The following is a 14,946-nucleotide window of genomic DNA, read 5'->3' on the forward strand; positions in this document are numbered from 1 at the left end:
ATTAACGCCTGTGGTTTTGGAACATGTTCACATGTACTTTTGGCCATGTAATGCAGCACTACATACATAACATGTTAATGGCTCTGCTTTAAATATATCCCCCTTTCTAAATAAACCTATACGTTATTGATCCCAAGATGGGAAATTATAGACACATTACATTAAAATGACATTAGTCAATAATCGCAGCCCTATAGTGCAGTTTATCACCAGTGATCAAAGTAGCTACTTTAGGATTATTTCATGCAATGATGAGTAAATCAACCAGCCTAATAATTTAAGATCAACTGATAGATTTTGAAATTCAGTCAGGACAATAAGAAATGGGGGAGCGGATATATGATTGTGAGATTAATGGCAATAAATAATAAGTGATTGACTTGTAATAGCCTATGTTTATTGTGTTTCCAAGTTTTCTGAGTCACTGTCTACTAGACATGAACCACACACACACACACGCACTCACGCACGCGCGCACACACACACACACAGTTTATATGCTACTGGGAATTTAACCCGCGACCGATCAGTGTCTTCCTGCTTCAAGAAGGACACTAAAAGACACATAAAACTAGACTCGTATGAACATACATACGCCGGGATTTCCTGGATAGGACCACACACACACAGAGAGAGAGAGAGAGAGAGAGAGAGAGAGAGAGAGAGAGAGAGAGAGAGAGAGAGAGAGCAGACGGCTAGACAGACGTCTGGCTCTGCTCTGCTCTACATGACGACTAAACTTCCCGCTCCCCTCCTTTTCCATCGCCCTAACCAACCGTTTCCTCCGGTGTCCTCCCGGTAACTTCCCCTACAGCTTTACCAGAGTTTAAATATCTTAAAGCAACGGAAAAAGGAGGATTTCTAGCTCAACCAAAACGGGTATCCCCCCCCCCAAAAAAAAAAAACAAAAAAAAAAAACAGGCTATTTATCAGACTCTCTGGGAGAAGTAGGCTACTAAACGACCAAAACTAGACTGTAGCTCAATCCCATATTAATGACAAGTCAATAGAGGGGTTGTTGAGTTAGACTGGGGGGGGATCAGAAGTCAGCGGTTTGGGGGTCAAGTTCAAAATCAAGCTTTAGCCTATCGGCAAATGAAGGGTTTATTAACCGGGAACACAGACCAATGTTGCTACAGTGTCATAGCCTAGGCTACATTTAGGCTAAATCACAATGACTGAAACTAGTAACAACAAGCCCGTTCAAAGGCAACACAACAAAGACTCAACAAGGTAAGACAGGTTCATGTCACCGACACACACGCACACACACACACGCACAACATCACAATGGCTGATATTAGTAGGCCTAAAAGTAAACAGTTTTAGTTAGTTAGTAGCGGTTTGCTCCGTCCTCCTCCTCCTCCTCCTCCTCCTCCTCCTGCCGCCGAGGAGACACGACCGGAGCCGCTGTAACAAGAACTGCTGTAGCCCCGAGGACAAACACACAGACACACACACACACACACACAGTGACAGACACCGAGACAAAGTCATTGAATTAGGACAGAAAGTGGAGAAGTGGAAGTAAGTCACTCACTGATTTCCATGCTCTGGAGGGAGGTGTAGCGCTTGCAGTTACAAGTACAGGAGACATTGGCGGCGGCGGTGGCGTTTAAAAAACCCATCAAGTTCAACATTGACTACAGTCCTCCTGAAGCCAGACATAAACACTCCGGCAGAGGCAGCGGCAGGCAGACAGACAGAGAGAGAGAGACGGAGAGGGAGAGAGGGAGTAGGAGATGGCGACCGGAGGAAGGAGAGGAGACCAAAAAGCCACTACAAACTCCAGCCAAAAAATCCTCCCTTCTCTTTTTCTCTCCAGCCTCCTCTCCTTCCCCTCCGCTCCGTCCGTCCTCCTACTGCCTCGGTTTTCTCCACCTCTTCCTCTTCTTTCTGGTTTCTCTTCCCCTTCCTCCAAAATCTATCTATCTATCTATCTATCTATCTATCTATCTATCTATCTATCTATCTATCTATCTATCTATCTATCTATCAACTCTGTTAAATGTAGTTCAGTCGTTTAATGGGACGTAGTTCGGCTACTTTAAATTCTCGGTTCCGTCCATTGCAGATCCGCTTCAATTGTTCCGTGTTTTCCGCCGAGTGACCGGCGACTAAACCGCTGCTGCCGTTTGCCTGGTGATCTCTCTCTCTCTCTTTCTCTCTCTCTCTCCCTCTCTCTCTGTCTTTCTCCTTTTCTCTCTCTCTCTCCCTCTGTCTCTGTCTTTCTCCTTTTCTCTCTCTCTCTCCCTCTGTCTCTCTCTCTCTCTCTCTCTCCCTCTGTCTCAGGGGAAATGGCAGATAAAGGTCCTTTTTCTATGCAGGAAAAATAGTGGCACAAGTGTGACGGAATAAATGGAAATAAATCATGAAACGTATAAATAAGTACAAAATAAAATCATTTTAGTAAGGAAAAATATATTACTTAGGTTATTTAGGCAATTTATTATGTATTCATTCTTTTATTTATAGCTTTTACTTATTTCTGTATTTCCACATTTTATCTTTTGTTCAGTAGTATTTCTGTGTCCCTATACTAACTATAGGCTATATAAACAAATAAATGCAAATTTCAATTTGATCTTCTGCCCTGTCATATCCTGCAGTCATTTCAGCACATTTGATTCATGACAAGTAAAGTAAAAACATTTAAGATTGGATTCCTTGTGCTGTCTGCAGTTTACCACAATTTCTCTGATATCTGGTCCCATCTCCATCATTGCTATATAGAAGACAAACATGTAAATGGTTGTTTGTCAGCCTGGATCTGCAGCTTTGTTGCTTTGTTGGTGGCCACAGTAGAGAACGTTTTCACACAGATTTATGTGCTTTTGAACAAAGAGATCATTCAGTGGGCATGTTGGCTTGGTGTAGGGGATGTTGATGAGGAAAGTCCTCTGTAGAAGTCAATGAGAGTCTTGCAGTTCTGCTGTTGGAAAAGGTAAAATAGCTTCTCGTGGTCCCTGAAGTAAGGAGTTTCTGGTTCTTGTCTGAATGCAGATGATGTCAAATGTCATATTCAACCTTACATCCATCTTTGAGCTGTCCCTGCAGCAGTTGAACTTTTCTTTAACGCCATCAAACATTGCAGTAATGAGTTTGCCATGGCCCTGCAGCGTCAAGTTGAGATCACTGAAAACATGATTCAGGTCAAAAAGAAGCAGCACCAGGTCACACAGCCACAGACCGTCACTTAACTGTGGTAGATCTGGTCCTTTTGACTGCAAGAACTGCAAAAAATGTATTCTCTCAAATAACAAAAGCTCAAGCAGGGCACCAAATACAGTGTGTCATCAAATTCACCCTTTGATTGCTCCAGAAAAGTTTTGAATTGGTAATGACTGTGCCATCCGTTGTAACAACACCAACCATGGCTGACAGCATCACGTTGTATTTAAGCATCGAGACACAGACCATAATAAATGTCACTTTTTTCTTGTCCTGTCTTTGATCCTCTCATGATTAGCAGCTCCTTGGTGTCTGAGCTCCAAGTTCAAACTCAGTTATGTGCTTCTCGTCTACAAATTTTCTGTACATCTTGTGTTCTCATGATTGCTACACCTGAACAGATCGCCAATTATCACAGGACTGACATATAGAGACACACACTGCTGAAGTCACCAATCAAAGGAACCTGGAAATCTGGGAATCAAACCCAGAGCCTGCATGCTGGGAGCCAACAGTGCCAACCACTTCTCCATCGTGACATCCAGTGTTGAAGATCAAACATAGCCGATGTAGCCGATTACTCAAAAATACAAACAGTTCAGTTACAGTAAAGTAAAAGTTCAGTTAATGGCCAAAGCCCATTAAGAGCTAAATACAAAACTTTACAGTAGTGGGAACACTGCACTATGTAACAGCTGAAAGCTGAACGTTAGTGTCTCTGAGAGAGAGTGAGAGAGACAGAGAGAGCAAGAGAGTATGTCTGCAGTGGATCAGCAGAGCCAGACAGCATTGCGTCACTTCCATGATTGACAGGCCCCAGGGACCAATGGGGCGAGACTGTAACAGCATGTCTCATCTGAGTCAACTTTCTAATTAGGTCTGCTGGACTTTATGGCTGCATGTTAAAGTGGTTTTATGGCCCAGCTGGACTCAGCAAAGCCCTAATCATGTAGATGGAGGGAAAATAATGCCACTCACGTTCATCCCTCAATCTCTAAGTCGATACAACATGTTTCATCAGCAGGAAAAACAAGTGATTACAACACAGATCAAGGAGGCAGCGAGGAACCTGGTTCAAAGACACTGTGGCACGGCATGAGACCATAGAGTATGAGACTCATACAAGAACCTATAGGGCCTCTCCTGACCCCTGCTGGGCTCCAGCAGCACTGACACTGATGGCACCACCAACCCTGCTGGTCCTAGTCAGGACTGCTCCAACATCAGCTCCAAACTCTCTGCTGCACGAAACATCGGACCGGTCTCATCCTTGTGAGTTTTTTCTGTCACTACAGTTTACTCTGACCAAATTCCTCTCACTCTGAGCTTAGAATAAAACAGTGCTGCTCCCATTTAGCTTGACTATATAGCAGCCAACAGCCCAGGCACTCGTTTTGGCTGAGACAGCACCCACATCCGATGAATGCCCAGTTCGGTAACATGGTTAGACATCACATAAAGATGGTGGGTGAGAATTGATCAGTAAACACAAAGACTGCAAATTATGCAGTTTTTCCATAGGAAACCATACACCCATGGCAACAACAATGATGGCACACCTGAAAACACGAACATGGTTATTCCTGCACGCACTGACCATGTATGAGTCCATGGAAACAGGAAGGTTACTTTCTGAACAACAAACAGCAGAATCTCTTGTAGCACTGAAGTACATAAAGTAACTGAACAGTCAGTCAGTAACACGTCTGATTCATCATCATCTTGTAAGAGACCAGTGGTAGTGAAAGTGATGACACCCAGGGGCTCATCACTCATTAGACTACTGGGTTTTTTTGTGGGCCTTACTGGGCACTGGGCCCCTAGAGTTATCATCACCTTTCTCCCCTATACAACGGCCCTGATGAGACCCGATCAGGATCGTGGAGTGTCATGGTTACCAGAGGTCTCAGGTTCTGTCCGTCCAGATTACAATACAATGCCCCTAGAGTTTCAAAGTAAAACGCAACCCCAGAGTTTTCAAAATAAAACAGGTCCCCCTTTTAGTGGTTGATCTGTGATGCCCCAAAAATCTCAACTGTAGCCTACTGTACACACGGTGTGTGTAGTGTAAAACGATCAGCGTGTGTCACTGTACACTTGATCATGCAGTCAGTGGTGTAGTAGAAGCAGCAGGCAGAGCTCCTGCAGGCTGAGACAGTGAGAGGCGATCCGGCTGTGAGTCAGTTCAGTCTGAAGGGGCTGAGTCACCGGCATGGACGCCCAGGTGTGGTCACTCCGTGTCTTTGTCTCTGTCTGTTTCTGTCTCCCTGTGTTCATCACACCCTTCCTCAGAAGAATGCAAAGGGTGAATCACCAGTGGGCTGAGGGCCTGCTCGCTCTCTGTCCGTCTGACACCCTCACAGTGAGTGCGTCTGTTGTGGTGTTCAGACTGAGGGGGGCAGGAGGGGGCTTCGCGGGGGCTGTTGTTTCAGGAACTGGTGAGATGATTATACAGTCCAGGAAGACTGGTGTGAGTAATAGATCCGTTATCAGACTTATCAGACCAAAACTCTGCATGGCAGTTTATCTGTGAAGTCATCACAGCAACAATTATCTAATCCTCCACCTTGATGATCATGAGATAAGAACTGAGGTGTTCCTGTTACAGAGTTATCTACCAGGAGGATGTGCGCTGCCTCCTAAACTTGTCTCTGATTTACCATTGCATCACTTCCTATTCCAGATCCATCTGTGATAGTGTTATGTTAGTTTCAGTTCATTGCGTATGAAGTTTTAACATTGTTTCTTTGTGCCGGCCTGGCCCACCATGCAGGACTAGTGTTTGAAAGCAGATGCCACCAAGCATTTCCTGGTCAATTTAATCTTGGTGATGTCATGATAGCATCACTGTCTCACAGTGTCTCACACATTCACCCATTTGCTCACACATGTAAACACCAATATGTACACTGATAATGGAACAGCCATCAGGGGCAGCGTGGGGTAACGTTTCTTGCCTATAAACATTTGACACATGGCCTGTGGAAGCTGGGTATTGAACTCCCTTTTTATTAATGGACGACCTGCTCCACCTCAGTTTATTTTGTTGGACTTTGCATCCTTTAGATTTGTGTTTGGGTTATTTACCATGGGAAAAGTCATTTAGTGATTTCGTAAAGGTGCAAAAGGAGGAGTTCAAATATGTTGGCTGATTTCTTTCTGTTGATATTGCTGTGTGGGAGAACCTACTGTGTTGTGGTTCAGGCCGAATGGATTTTGTGGATGTTGATATAAGCAGTCTGAGGAAAGATGAGGCTGTGTTCAATTGTGTTAAGTCGTTTTTGTCTTTTTGCTTAGTTTTTAGGGTTGTTAAACATGAATTGTATGTGAAATTGAAAAAATTGGAAATGAAAAAATTGAGAAACTGCAAAGTTAGGCCACCTACTTGAGACCTTCCTTGAACTGAGTCAGACTATTCGACACTCCAGTCTAATTGAAATTCTTATGTTTTATACCAAACCAGAGCACTGTCCTTCTCCACTCTCACTCAGCCTTGTCCTGCTGAAACAGAAGTATAATAAAGCTACAAGCAGCATTGAGCAGAGGTTGAAACCAAGTCTGAACAGGTCCTCAGTCTTGTTCATTTTGTCTTTTTTAGTCCTCTTTTCCAGTGGCACTCCTATTATCCTGAGTTTTTTTTATGTCTCTGTCGATATATCTTGTTATTTTTCTATAGTTGACCACAACCTTAGTCCAACCTTCAGCAAATCCCTTATCCATAACCACACAGTAGTGCAGCCAATATCAGGGGTGTGTTTCTGTTTTTTGCTTGGTTGTTTGGTTTTGTTGGCTTCATCAGAGCGTAACCTCCAGTTTTCATAGGGGCAGTCTGTGAAGAAGCCAAGATGAGAGTCAGCACCTTTAAGTCTGAGGCCACGGTTCTCAGCAGTAAGCGGTGGACTGATGCCTCTGGGTTTAAAGGAGCTGTTGCACCAAAGTTTAAGCATCTCAGGGTCTTGTTCACAAGTGAGGGTAAGTTGGAGCAGGAGATTGACAGGAGCAGCATCTGCCATAATGCAGACCTTGTACTGGACTATCAGGGTGAAAAGAGAGCCGTAAGACAAAACTCTTGATTTACCAGGTGATTGAGCCTCTGTTCACGAGCTCATTATGCCTCATGAGTGCCTTCCTTTGGATGTTCTCTCCAGTCTCAGCCAACTGGGATGAGACCCGCTTGGGCTACTCAGAGCTCATAAGAGCTAATTACACATCTGGCTTTGGGATCCTCTAGAAGAAACTGGAACGCATTGGTGATCTGATGTATTATTGATGTAAGATGGTTTTATGGCTTTAATTTGACAGTCTTTGATTTTAAGGAATGTGAGAGGGACATGTAACAGGGCTCAAATCATGGACATTGTGTGATGAATATTAGGTCCTCATGGGGAAGTGTTTCTTTGCACATTCCAAAGCACCCACTGGACCATTACAATGATGCACGGTCACAGGATCCTGAATGTGAAACTGCAGTTCACTAATCACTCACTGTATCATTCAGATCTGAACTTTCTTCCTGTGACACATCAACATGTAAGTGCATTTGGAGCTCTGTGTTATCGTTCACATCTTGAGGTGATGTCTCAGTTTTTCTTCCATGACTGTCTCTTTCTTTCTATTATTCTCATTTTTTGTCATCTATTTTTTTGTTGTTCCAGTCTTTTCATGCACATGTTCATTAAAGCAGAAGTGAGTGATATATTTGTGTTAATATAAGTCTTAAATAGTTATATCTTCCGACAGCAATCACTTACATAGAGTGTTTGGACTGAAACACGGGTCTCTCAGTCCCTCTGCTCTGCTCTGAGCCGAAGAGAAAACTTTTCTCGTATCCTACAGTTTTTATCCAATGAGGAGAGAGAACGGCATGCAGGGCTGTGTGTGCAGCCAAGGAACGCCGTGAATGTGGTGACGTAGCGACGAGGACTGTTATGGTGCGTTCAAGGAAACTCGTATTTTTCCGACCGTGAAGTGGTACCAGTTCGATCTGGTACGAGTTCACCGGTCGGAAGTTACGAGTGGCCGTTATAGTGACTTTCACCGGTAAAACAGGTCGGAAAAACACGAGTGGGTTGCCTGGAACGCTACAAAGTCGTAAGTTGTGACTTGAAGCTGTAATTTACGATTTCAAAAGCCTGCCTGGAACGCAGCATTAGCGAAAACGACCGGATCACTCACTTCTGCTTTAACCTCTCCAAGGTTTCTGCTTTTCAGTCAGTTGGTGCCACTCTGTCTCTCTCTGTCTCATCTTCTCTCTCTTGGTTTCTCTCATCTTTTCCATTTTCACTCTCACTTTTTCTCCATCCTCGTCGAGTCCCTTGCTTTGTAATTTTTTCCTCCGCTTATCCTGCTGCCTGTTTCCCCGTTTTTCAATTCAGTCCATTTCGACATGCATTATTAGTGAGCGAGACAGATGCTGATTTGCCAAAACAATCTCTCTCTCTCCTTATGTCTGTCTTTGTTTCTTGGCCAAGGTGTGTGGTAGTCGCTAATTCCTGCATTCGGGGTAATAGCCGTCCGAGTCTTAGGTGGTGGCCAATCCCGTTGCAGGTGGGATTAAACAGGGATTAAGCATGTTTCTCTGTGAAAGCAGACAGACAGACTAGCACTAATCTGACTTTAGCCCTGTGCAGAAAAACGATAGGCTTGAGCAATCCCACTCTTCCATGACTGCAGTTTGTGTACAGTAGGCCTATGTGTGTGCAGTGTGTGTATGTTTCTTGTACTTCTACCTTTATGGGAACCAAATGTCCTCAAAAGAGCAGAAAGGTGAGGGAAGAAAAATGACTGTGTCGCGGGTCTTGACATCTACAAGGGTTTAGTTTAGCATTGGGGTTTAGTGTTAAGACCACAGGTAGGATTAGGGCTCAGATGGGTTTACCATTATGGCTAAAATGCTTAACATCCCCAGCTGTCTCTTGGATGATGGCAGGCATTCCTCAAACACAAAGAAAAGTTTCTGAAAAGAGAACTAACTGATTGTTTATAGTGATTAAATGTTGCACGCAAAGTTTCTAAGAGAGGTTCAATGTGCACTGAGCTGAAACCAGTAGCGGGAAAGGCTGCAATTCAAAAAAAAGGAGTTTACAGATGTGTTTGAAAATATTTTTAAAAAAAAAATCTAAATGTGGTATGAATTTTTCATGTGAACATTTAAAATGTGCATGAAAGCATGTTGCAAGAAACACACCAATGATAACTGTGGGTGTAGACCAAGTATCTACCTCAGTGGGTGGAGCCATGAAGCCAACACTGATGTAGCTGAAGCTGCAGTTCCTCTACTGACCACTAGAGTGTGTCTCCTACAGTACAACCGGTACAAAATCAGTTTTGGTCTTTGGCACATATTACTTACTCTCTTGATAATCTGCAATCTGCGTAGTGTACCACTGCCCTTTTCAATCACAGTGTGAGTGTATCTGCTAGTCCAACATGGGCACTGGAGGGGAAAATGACAACAGTGTCGGCCTGAAACTCTTGAGTTGTGCATTTTTGATGCATAGTTGAGTTTCGCCAACCAGGATTTTTTTTCTTAGGTTGTGAGATCTTTACCCCCACCCGACCTTGCACCATGGAAACCACTCCTCTATGAGTATATCCATTTTGAATGACAGGTGTCCATCCTCATCCATTCAACACAGGTAGGCTGAGGTGCTGACATTGCTCGACTGGTTTTCATCCACCAGGTCTGTTACGACCCCCTTTTGTCTAGGGGAGTGGGAGAGGTAACAAAGAAAAGAACCGGGGTGCAGGAGAAAGTTCTACATGTATTTATTAAATCAGGAACATAAACAGATACTGGTTAATTCAACCCTATTTTGAAGAGAGACAAACAGTAAAATGATGATATTCAATACACCTTCCCAGTGACATTTGACAGAATTATTTATGACATTGTATGTTAAGTTTCAGAGTTAACACACACACACACACACACACACACACACACACACACACACACACACACACACACACACACACACACACACACAGACATACACATAAACTGTCCCCCTCTCCTCTTTCTGCGCAGCTGTGTGAGGTAATGTCTGTCTGTGTCTGTGCAACACCCTGCAACAATAACAAATCCAACTCTCCCTCTTTCTCTCTCTCCCCCCTCTCTCTCTCCTCTCTTCTCTCTCACATCACATTATCTCACCCAGTCTCTTTCTGTCTGCCACCCCCCCCCCCCCCCCCCCACTCTGCGCTCATCTTTTCCTTGCTCCCCTAACCCCACCCCTGAGTCCCCCACTTGTGGTTGAGGTTAGATCAGAAATGTCCTCTGTCAAGAGAATTGTGGAGTTTGTGTTGTAAACAAAGAAGGATGCGAGAGAGAGAGACAGAGAGAGAGAGGGGATACAGAGAAGAACAAAGAGAAGGAAAGAGTCAAACTGAATCAGGACAAAATTTTCATTCACCTACTGAACCCAAACACTGCAAGGTCACAGTGTTCACTCTAGACTGCTGTGAGCTACATGATGGAGAATGTGCATCTGCTTCATTCAGAGATGGTTCCCTCAGACAAGCTCAAGACCACTTAAGTCCAATCGAGGTCCAAGTCTCAGCAGTTTCAAGATTGAGACATCACGTGTAAGTGGGTGAAGACCAGATCCACAAACGTTTGATTAACTTTCTCAAAAATGTTGAATCATTGGCTAATTATCCAAGAAGAGCGTCCCATCTGTCCTGAAGATGCAGCTCAAAAGCTGTATTATAAAGATAAACCATGTTCAGCAGAGCAAACTTACAGGAAGAACCTTTAAAAGGCTGAAGCTAAAATGTCTTACGATTTTTTGTAGGAAAGACGGTCATACCGACCAGCTGAAGAGACTTTATCTGTGTGTGTGTGTGTGTGTGTGTGTGTGTATGTGTGTGTGTGTGTGTGTGTGTGTGTGTGTGTGTGTGTGTGTGTGTGTGTGTGTGTGTGTGTGTGTGTGTGTGTGTGTGTGTGTGTTGGATTTAATGATGTCATTGTATAATCAGACTAAACTGATTACAGAGTGTGACAGATTTGCTGCTTTGTCTGGATCCTGTCTTACTGCCTCTCATCTTTGGTTCAACCACACTGAGGTACAACAGTTTACAGCAGGGGTGAAGAGCCTGTCATCATATTTAAATAAGAGGATATCAACTTCAGACAGTCTCCAGACAGATACTCACACAGCGACAGTAGTTACAGTTGGAGGTGAAAAATGAAATTCAAAGCGTCTGACCTCCACACAGCAGCGGACTCGCTGAGTGAAGTGATAGAAATCCTCATCTGATTGACTGAGGCCCGAATCCATGAATACTGATTTCTTCCCTTTTAAATCTGTCCAGTGAGCAGTAAGAACAAGCAGAATTAGATTTTATAAGCTACTTAACGTAACATCAACACAACAAAGTATTATAAACTAAACATCAATGTGTTTCACTCGATCCCCACCATTGTGTAAAGCACTGACAAATCTAGAATGTCAGAAGCACCCATAATAAATGTCCCAATACATATATTTTCCTGATCAGAACAAGTTGTTATTTTAATGGCAATTTCTCTATGAGAGCTTACTTCCTTTTTATTTCTTTATTACATTTAAATTTTGTTTTGTTTTGTTTATTGGTAGTAGAGGAGAATTTATGGACAATTTATTCTGTGTCACCAGTTTTGCCTGCTGTTACTGTTGGGTGTCCAGCTCCTGTCATCTAGCAACCTGGCGGCAACAAAAACTTGATGTTCTAAGGTTCTTGGTTGAAACAGTTACAGCCCTATGGAAAGCAAAACAGGTGACAGGTCACCCACCTGACGGCTGCTCTGCTCATTTGTCGTCAAAATTAACATGGCTCCTGCCCTTTTGCTATATAACCAAGATGGCAGTCATTAATGGTGACTGACCGCCATCTCACACTCAACTTACAGATTGCTATGTTGCTCATTTAAAGAGGCTGTGTGAACAGATGAGTTCTCATAAAGGAGGAAATTAACTGTGGGGACCATGACTGTGTTTGTACCAGGCTGTAAACATGTTTATTTTGGATGTAAATTTTGACATTTTAATGTGGGAGTCTATGGGGACTGACTCACTGTAGGAGACACACTCTAGTGGTCAGTAGAGGAACTGCAGCTTCGGCTATAGAGTGCCGAAGCGGAAGCAGCCCCATGGGTCCTCAATTCGAAAAAAGTCTCCATACAAATGAACGGGACTCCAAGATTTATTTTGTGATCCGTTTGAATTGTGCCATGACAAAAAAATATGTCCTCTACCTGTTTAAAACATCACGTTTCATGCCGAGAAATCAGCAGTTTATCGTAAAACGGCAACAGAAGAATGTATTTAGTGTGAAGACGCTCTGCGAACTACAAATTCGGTGTCCCCAAGGGGGCAGTTGTCGGTCTGAGAAGTGAATCTCACTTCCGCGTTCAAAAAACTGCAATCCCCTCGGCTGTCGCTGGGGGCTGGCTCCAGAAGGGAGCAACTCCAATTGAGCCCCATGTTAAAATAGCCGATTTTACAGCTTAAAAAAACATATTTACAGCCTGGTACATTTTATTTTTTTGGTCTCAACCGATAGTTTCTACCCCCGCACACACTCTGAGGGGGGTGAATTTTTCTCTACCGTTTTACTATTATTAGGTTTAAAGTTCTGGCCAATTAGGGCGCAGAATCGTTGAGTGACAGGTCCGCTGCTACGAGGCCAGTGGGCGGGCTCTCGGCCGGCTAACGGCCACACCTCTCCAAATATGGCAAGTAGAATCCAACATGGCGCGGTTCAAACCCCCGTAGTAGAGGCACAAAACAGACTCCCCCAAACCAATGGGTGACGTCACGGGTGCTACGTCCATTCTTTTTACAGTCTATGGGTGTCCCACAAAAAATACGTCACCAACTGACACGGGAAAGGGCGGCATTTGGTGTGTGACGTCACCTACGCGACCTGTAGTCTTTCTGGTTACGGACTCTTCGGAATTTTATTTTACAATAGGTTTACAACAAACTGCTGATTTCTCGGCATGAAACGTGATGTTTTAAACCAACAGGTAGAGGCCATATTTTTTTGTCATGGCACAATTCAAACGGATCACGAAATAAATCTTGGACTCCCGTTCATTTGTATGGAGCCTTTTTTCGAATTGAGGACCCATGGGGCTGCTTCCGCTTCGGCACTCTATATTAGCGTTGGCTTCATTTTTCAGCCTCTGAGGTTGATATAACAATGCCTGGGCATTTTTCTTGCCCACACTCTGTTCCTCTGTCTGTCTCCCTCTCTTTCTCTTCCTCTCTGTGTCTGTCATCATCTTTTTGACCAGCAGCTAATCTCTCTACTCCTGGTTTCATATTTGAATACAAACAAAATATCTGTTCAAAAAGCTTTCCTTAAAAATCAATATTGTTTTGGCAGATAGAGAATTTTCTTTTATCCTGAACAGTAGAGGAAAAAGTCTTTCTTTCTTTCTTTCTTCTCCATGTTTTCACGCTGCTTCATATTTCTCATATTTATTCCTTCTTGTTTTTTCTCTCCTGTTTTTCCCACCCCCTTCTGTCACTTTTTCCTCCCTCATCTTTAATCCCCAGCTCATCGCTTTCCCCCTTCTGCTTTTTCCCCTTCTTCTCCTCCCCTCTCTTCCCCTCCCTCTCCCTCTCTCTGTCTGATGCTACACCTCTCTTTCCTTCACACCCCCTTCCTCTTTTACCCTTTTGATGCTTTATCCCTCTCCCCTCCCTCATTATTCGGTATAATCAGTTGTCTAGACAGCGACTCCCCACACAGATCACACCTGAGAGAGCGCAATGGAGGGAGCAGGGGAAAAAGAGACAGTAGGAAATGAGACAGAAAAGAAGAAGTGAAGTGATAAAACGGTTTGCCTTTGTTTTCCTGTTTACACACATGCACCCGCATGCACGCCCACACACACACCCACCCACCCACACCAACACACACACACTCACACTCACACACACACACACAGCCCATAGAGAGACTGCAGCTTGACAAAATCAAATATATTCATTATTTTTGTTCAGCACAGTCTAGACTGGCTGATTGTGTGCGTGTGTGTGAGTGTGGGGGTAGAAGAAAGGTTATGATGTTAAGGATCCGGCTTATACTACTCACCAGTAGCCTCTCTGGTGGTTGTCCCTATCAAGCCTTTTCCCTCATAGCAGTGATGCACTTGCTCCACTGTTATTTTAGCCTACTGTCACTGATAGCCTACAAGTTGGTCATGAAACTGTATGACATTAGTTGATGGTTAATGTTTGCACAAACCAGTCAACTGTTTTGTTGAAAGAGTGTGGGCTGCGCTCACCTTCAACATTATCTGACCATTTATCAATCTGGTTGAATGAAAGTTAAGTAGATAAGTGTCAGTTAACCTGAAAAAACACCTCATGTGAGTATATATTTTTTGACATATCTGAATGGATTCACAAAATGTTTCCATTACTCAGTTTGAGTTTTGCAATTTCAAATTGTTCTTTAGGCAGATTAAAACACAGCCATAGCCTCCGATCTGATAGTTTGCAGACAAAGACAAGAGAAAACATTGTTCTTTTTTTGTTTGTTTGTTTTTTTTTTTTCAACTCTGCACTCTCTTTTGGCCGGGGCCGTGCGTATGAAATTTTATGCTGAACCCACTGCATTTCTTCTCCCAGTATGCTGATGCTAATGTCAGCTACAGTAGGCCTAGTATGCAGCAGTAGCAAAAACAAACGGTGCAGGAAAGTGTGTGATGCTCATGAGAGACTCGTCTCCACTCTCACGGTAGGTCCTAAAATTTGGTCTATCCTCTCCCTAAAGCAC

The 14,946-nt window shown here is 43.6% G+C and overlaps 1 protein-coding gene across 1 annotated transcript in view; it reads right to left on the reverse strand.

Moving 5' to 3' along the window:
• pmepa1 (prostate transmembrane protein, androgen induced 1) overlaps positions 1-1,768 on the reverse strand; it is a 43,704-nt gene extending 41,936 nt beyond the window's left edge. The window contains exon 1 of the mRNA XM_083971111.1: positions 1,541-1,768. Within this exon, the coding sequence (XP_083827237.1) occupies positions 1,541-1,640 (100 nt within the window). The 5' untranslated portion in view covers positions 1,641-1,768. The remainder of the gene's footprint in view (positions 1-1,540) is intronic.
• Between the last annotated feature and the right edge of the window lie 13,178 nt (positions 1,769-14,946).

The sequence above is a fragment of the Trachurus trachurus genome, assembly GCF_905171665.1.
Source record: "Trachurus trachurus genome assembly, chromosome: 5".
Taxonomy (NCBI): Eukaryota; Metazoa; Chordata; class Actinopteri; order Carangiformes; family Carangidae; genus Trachurus; species Trachurus trachurus.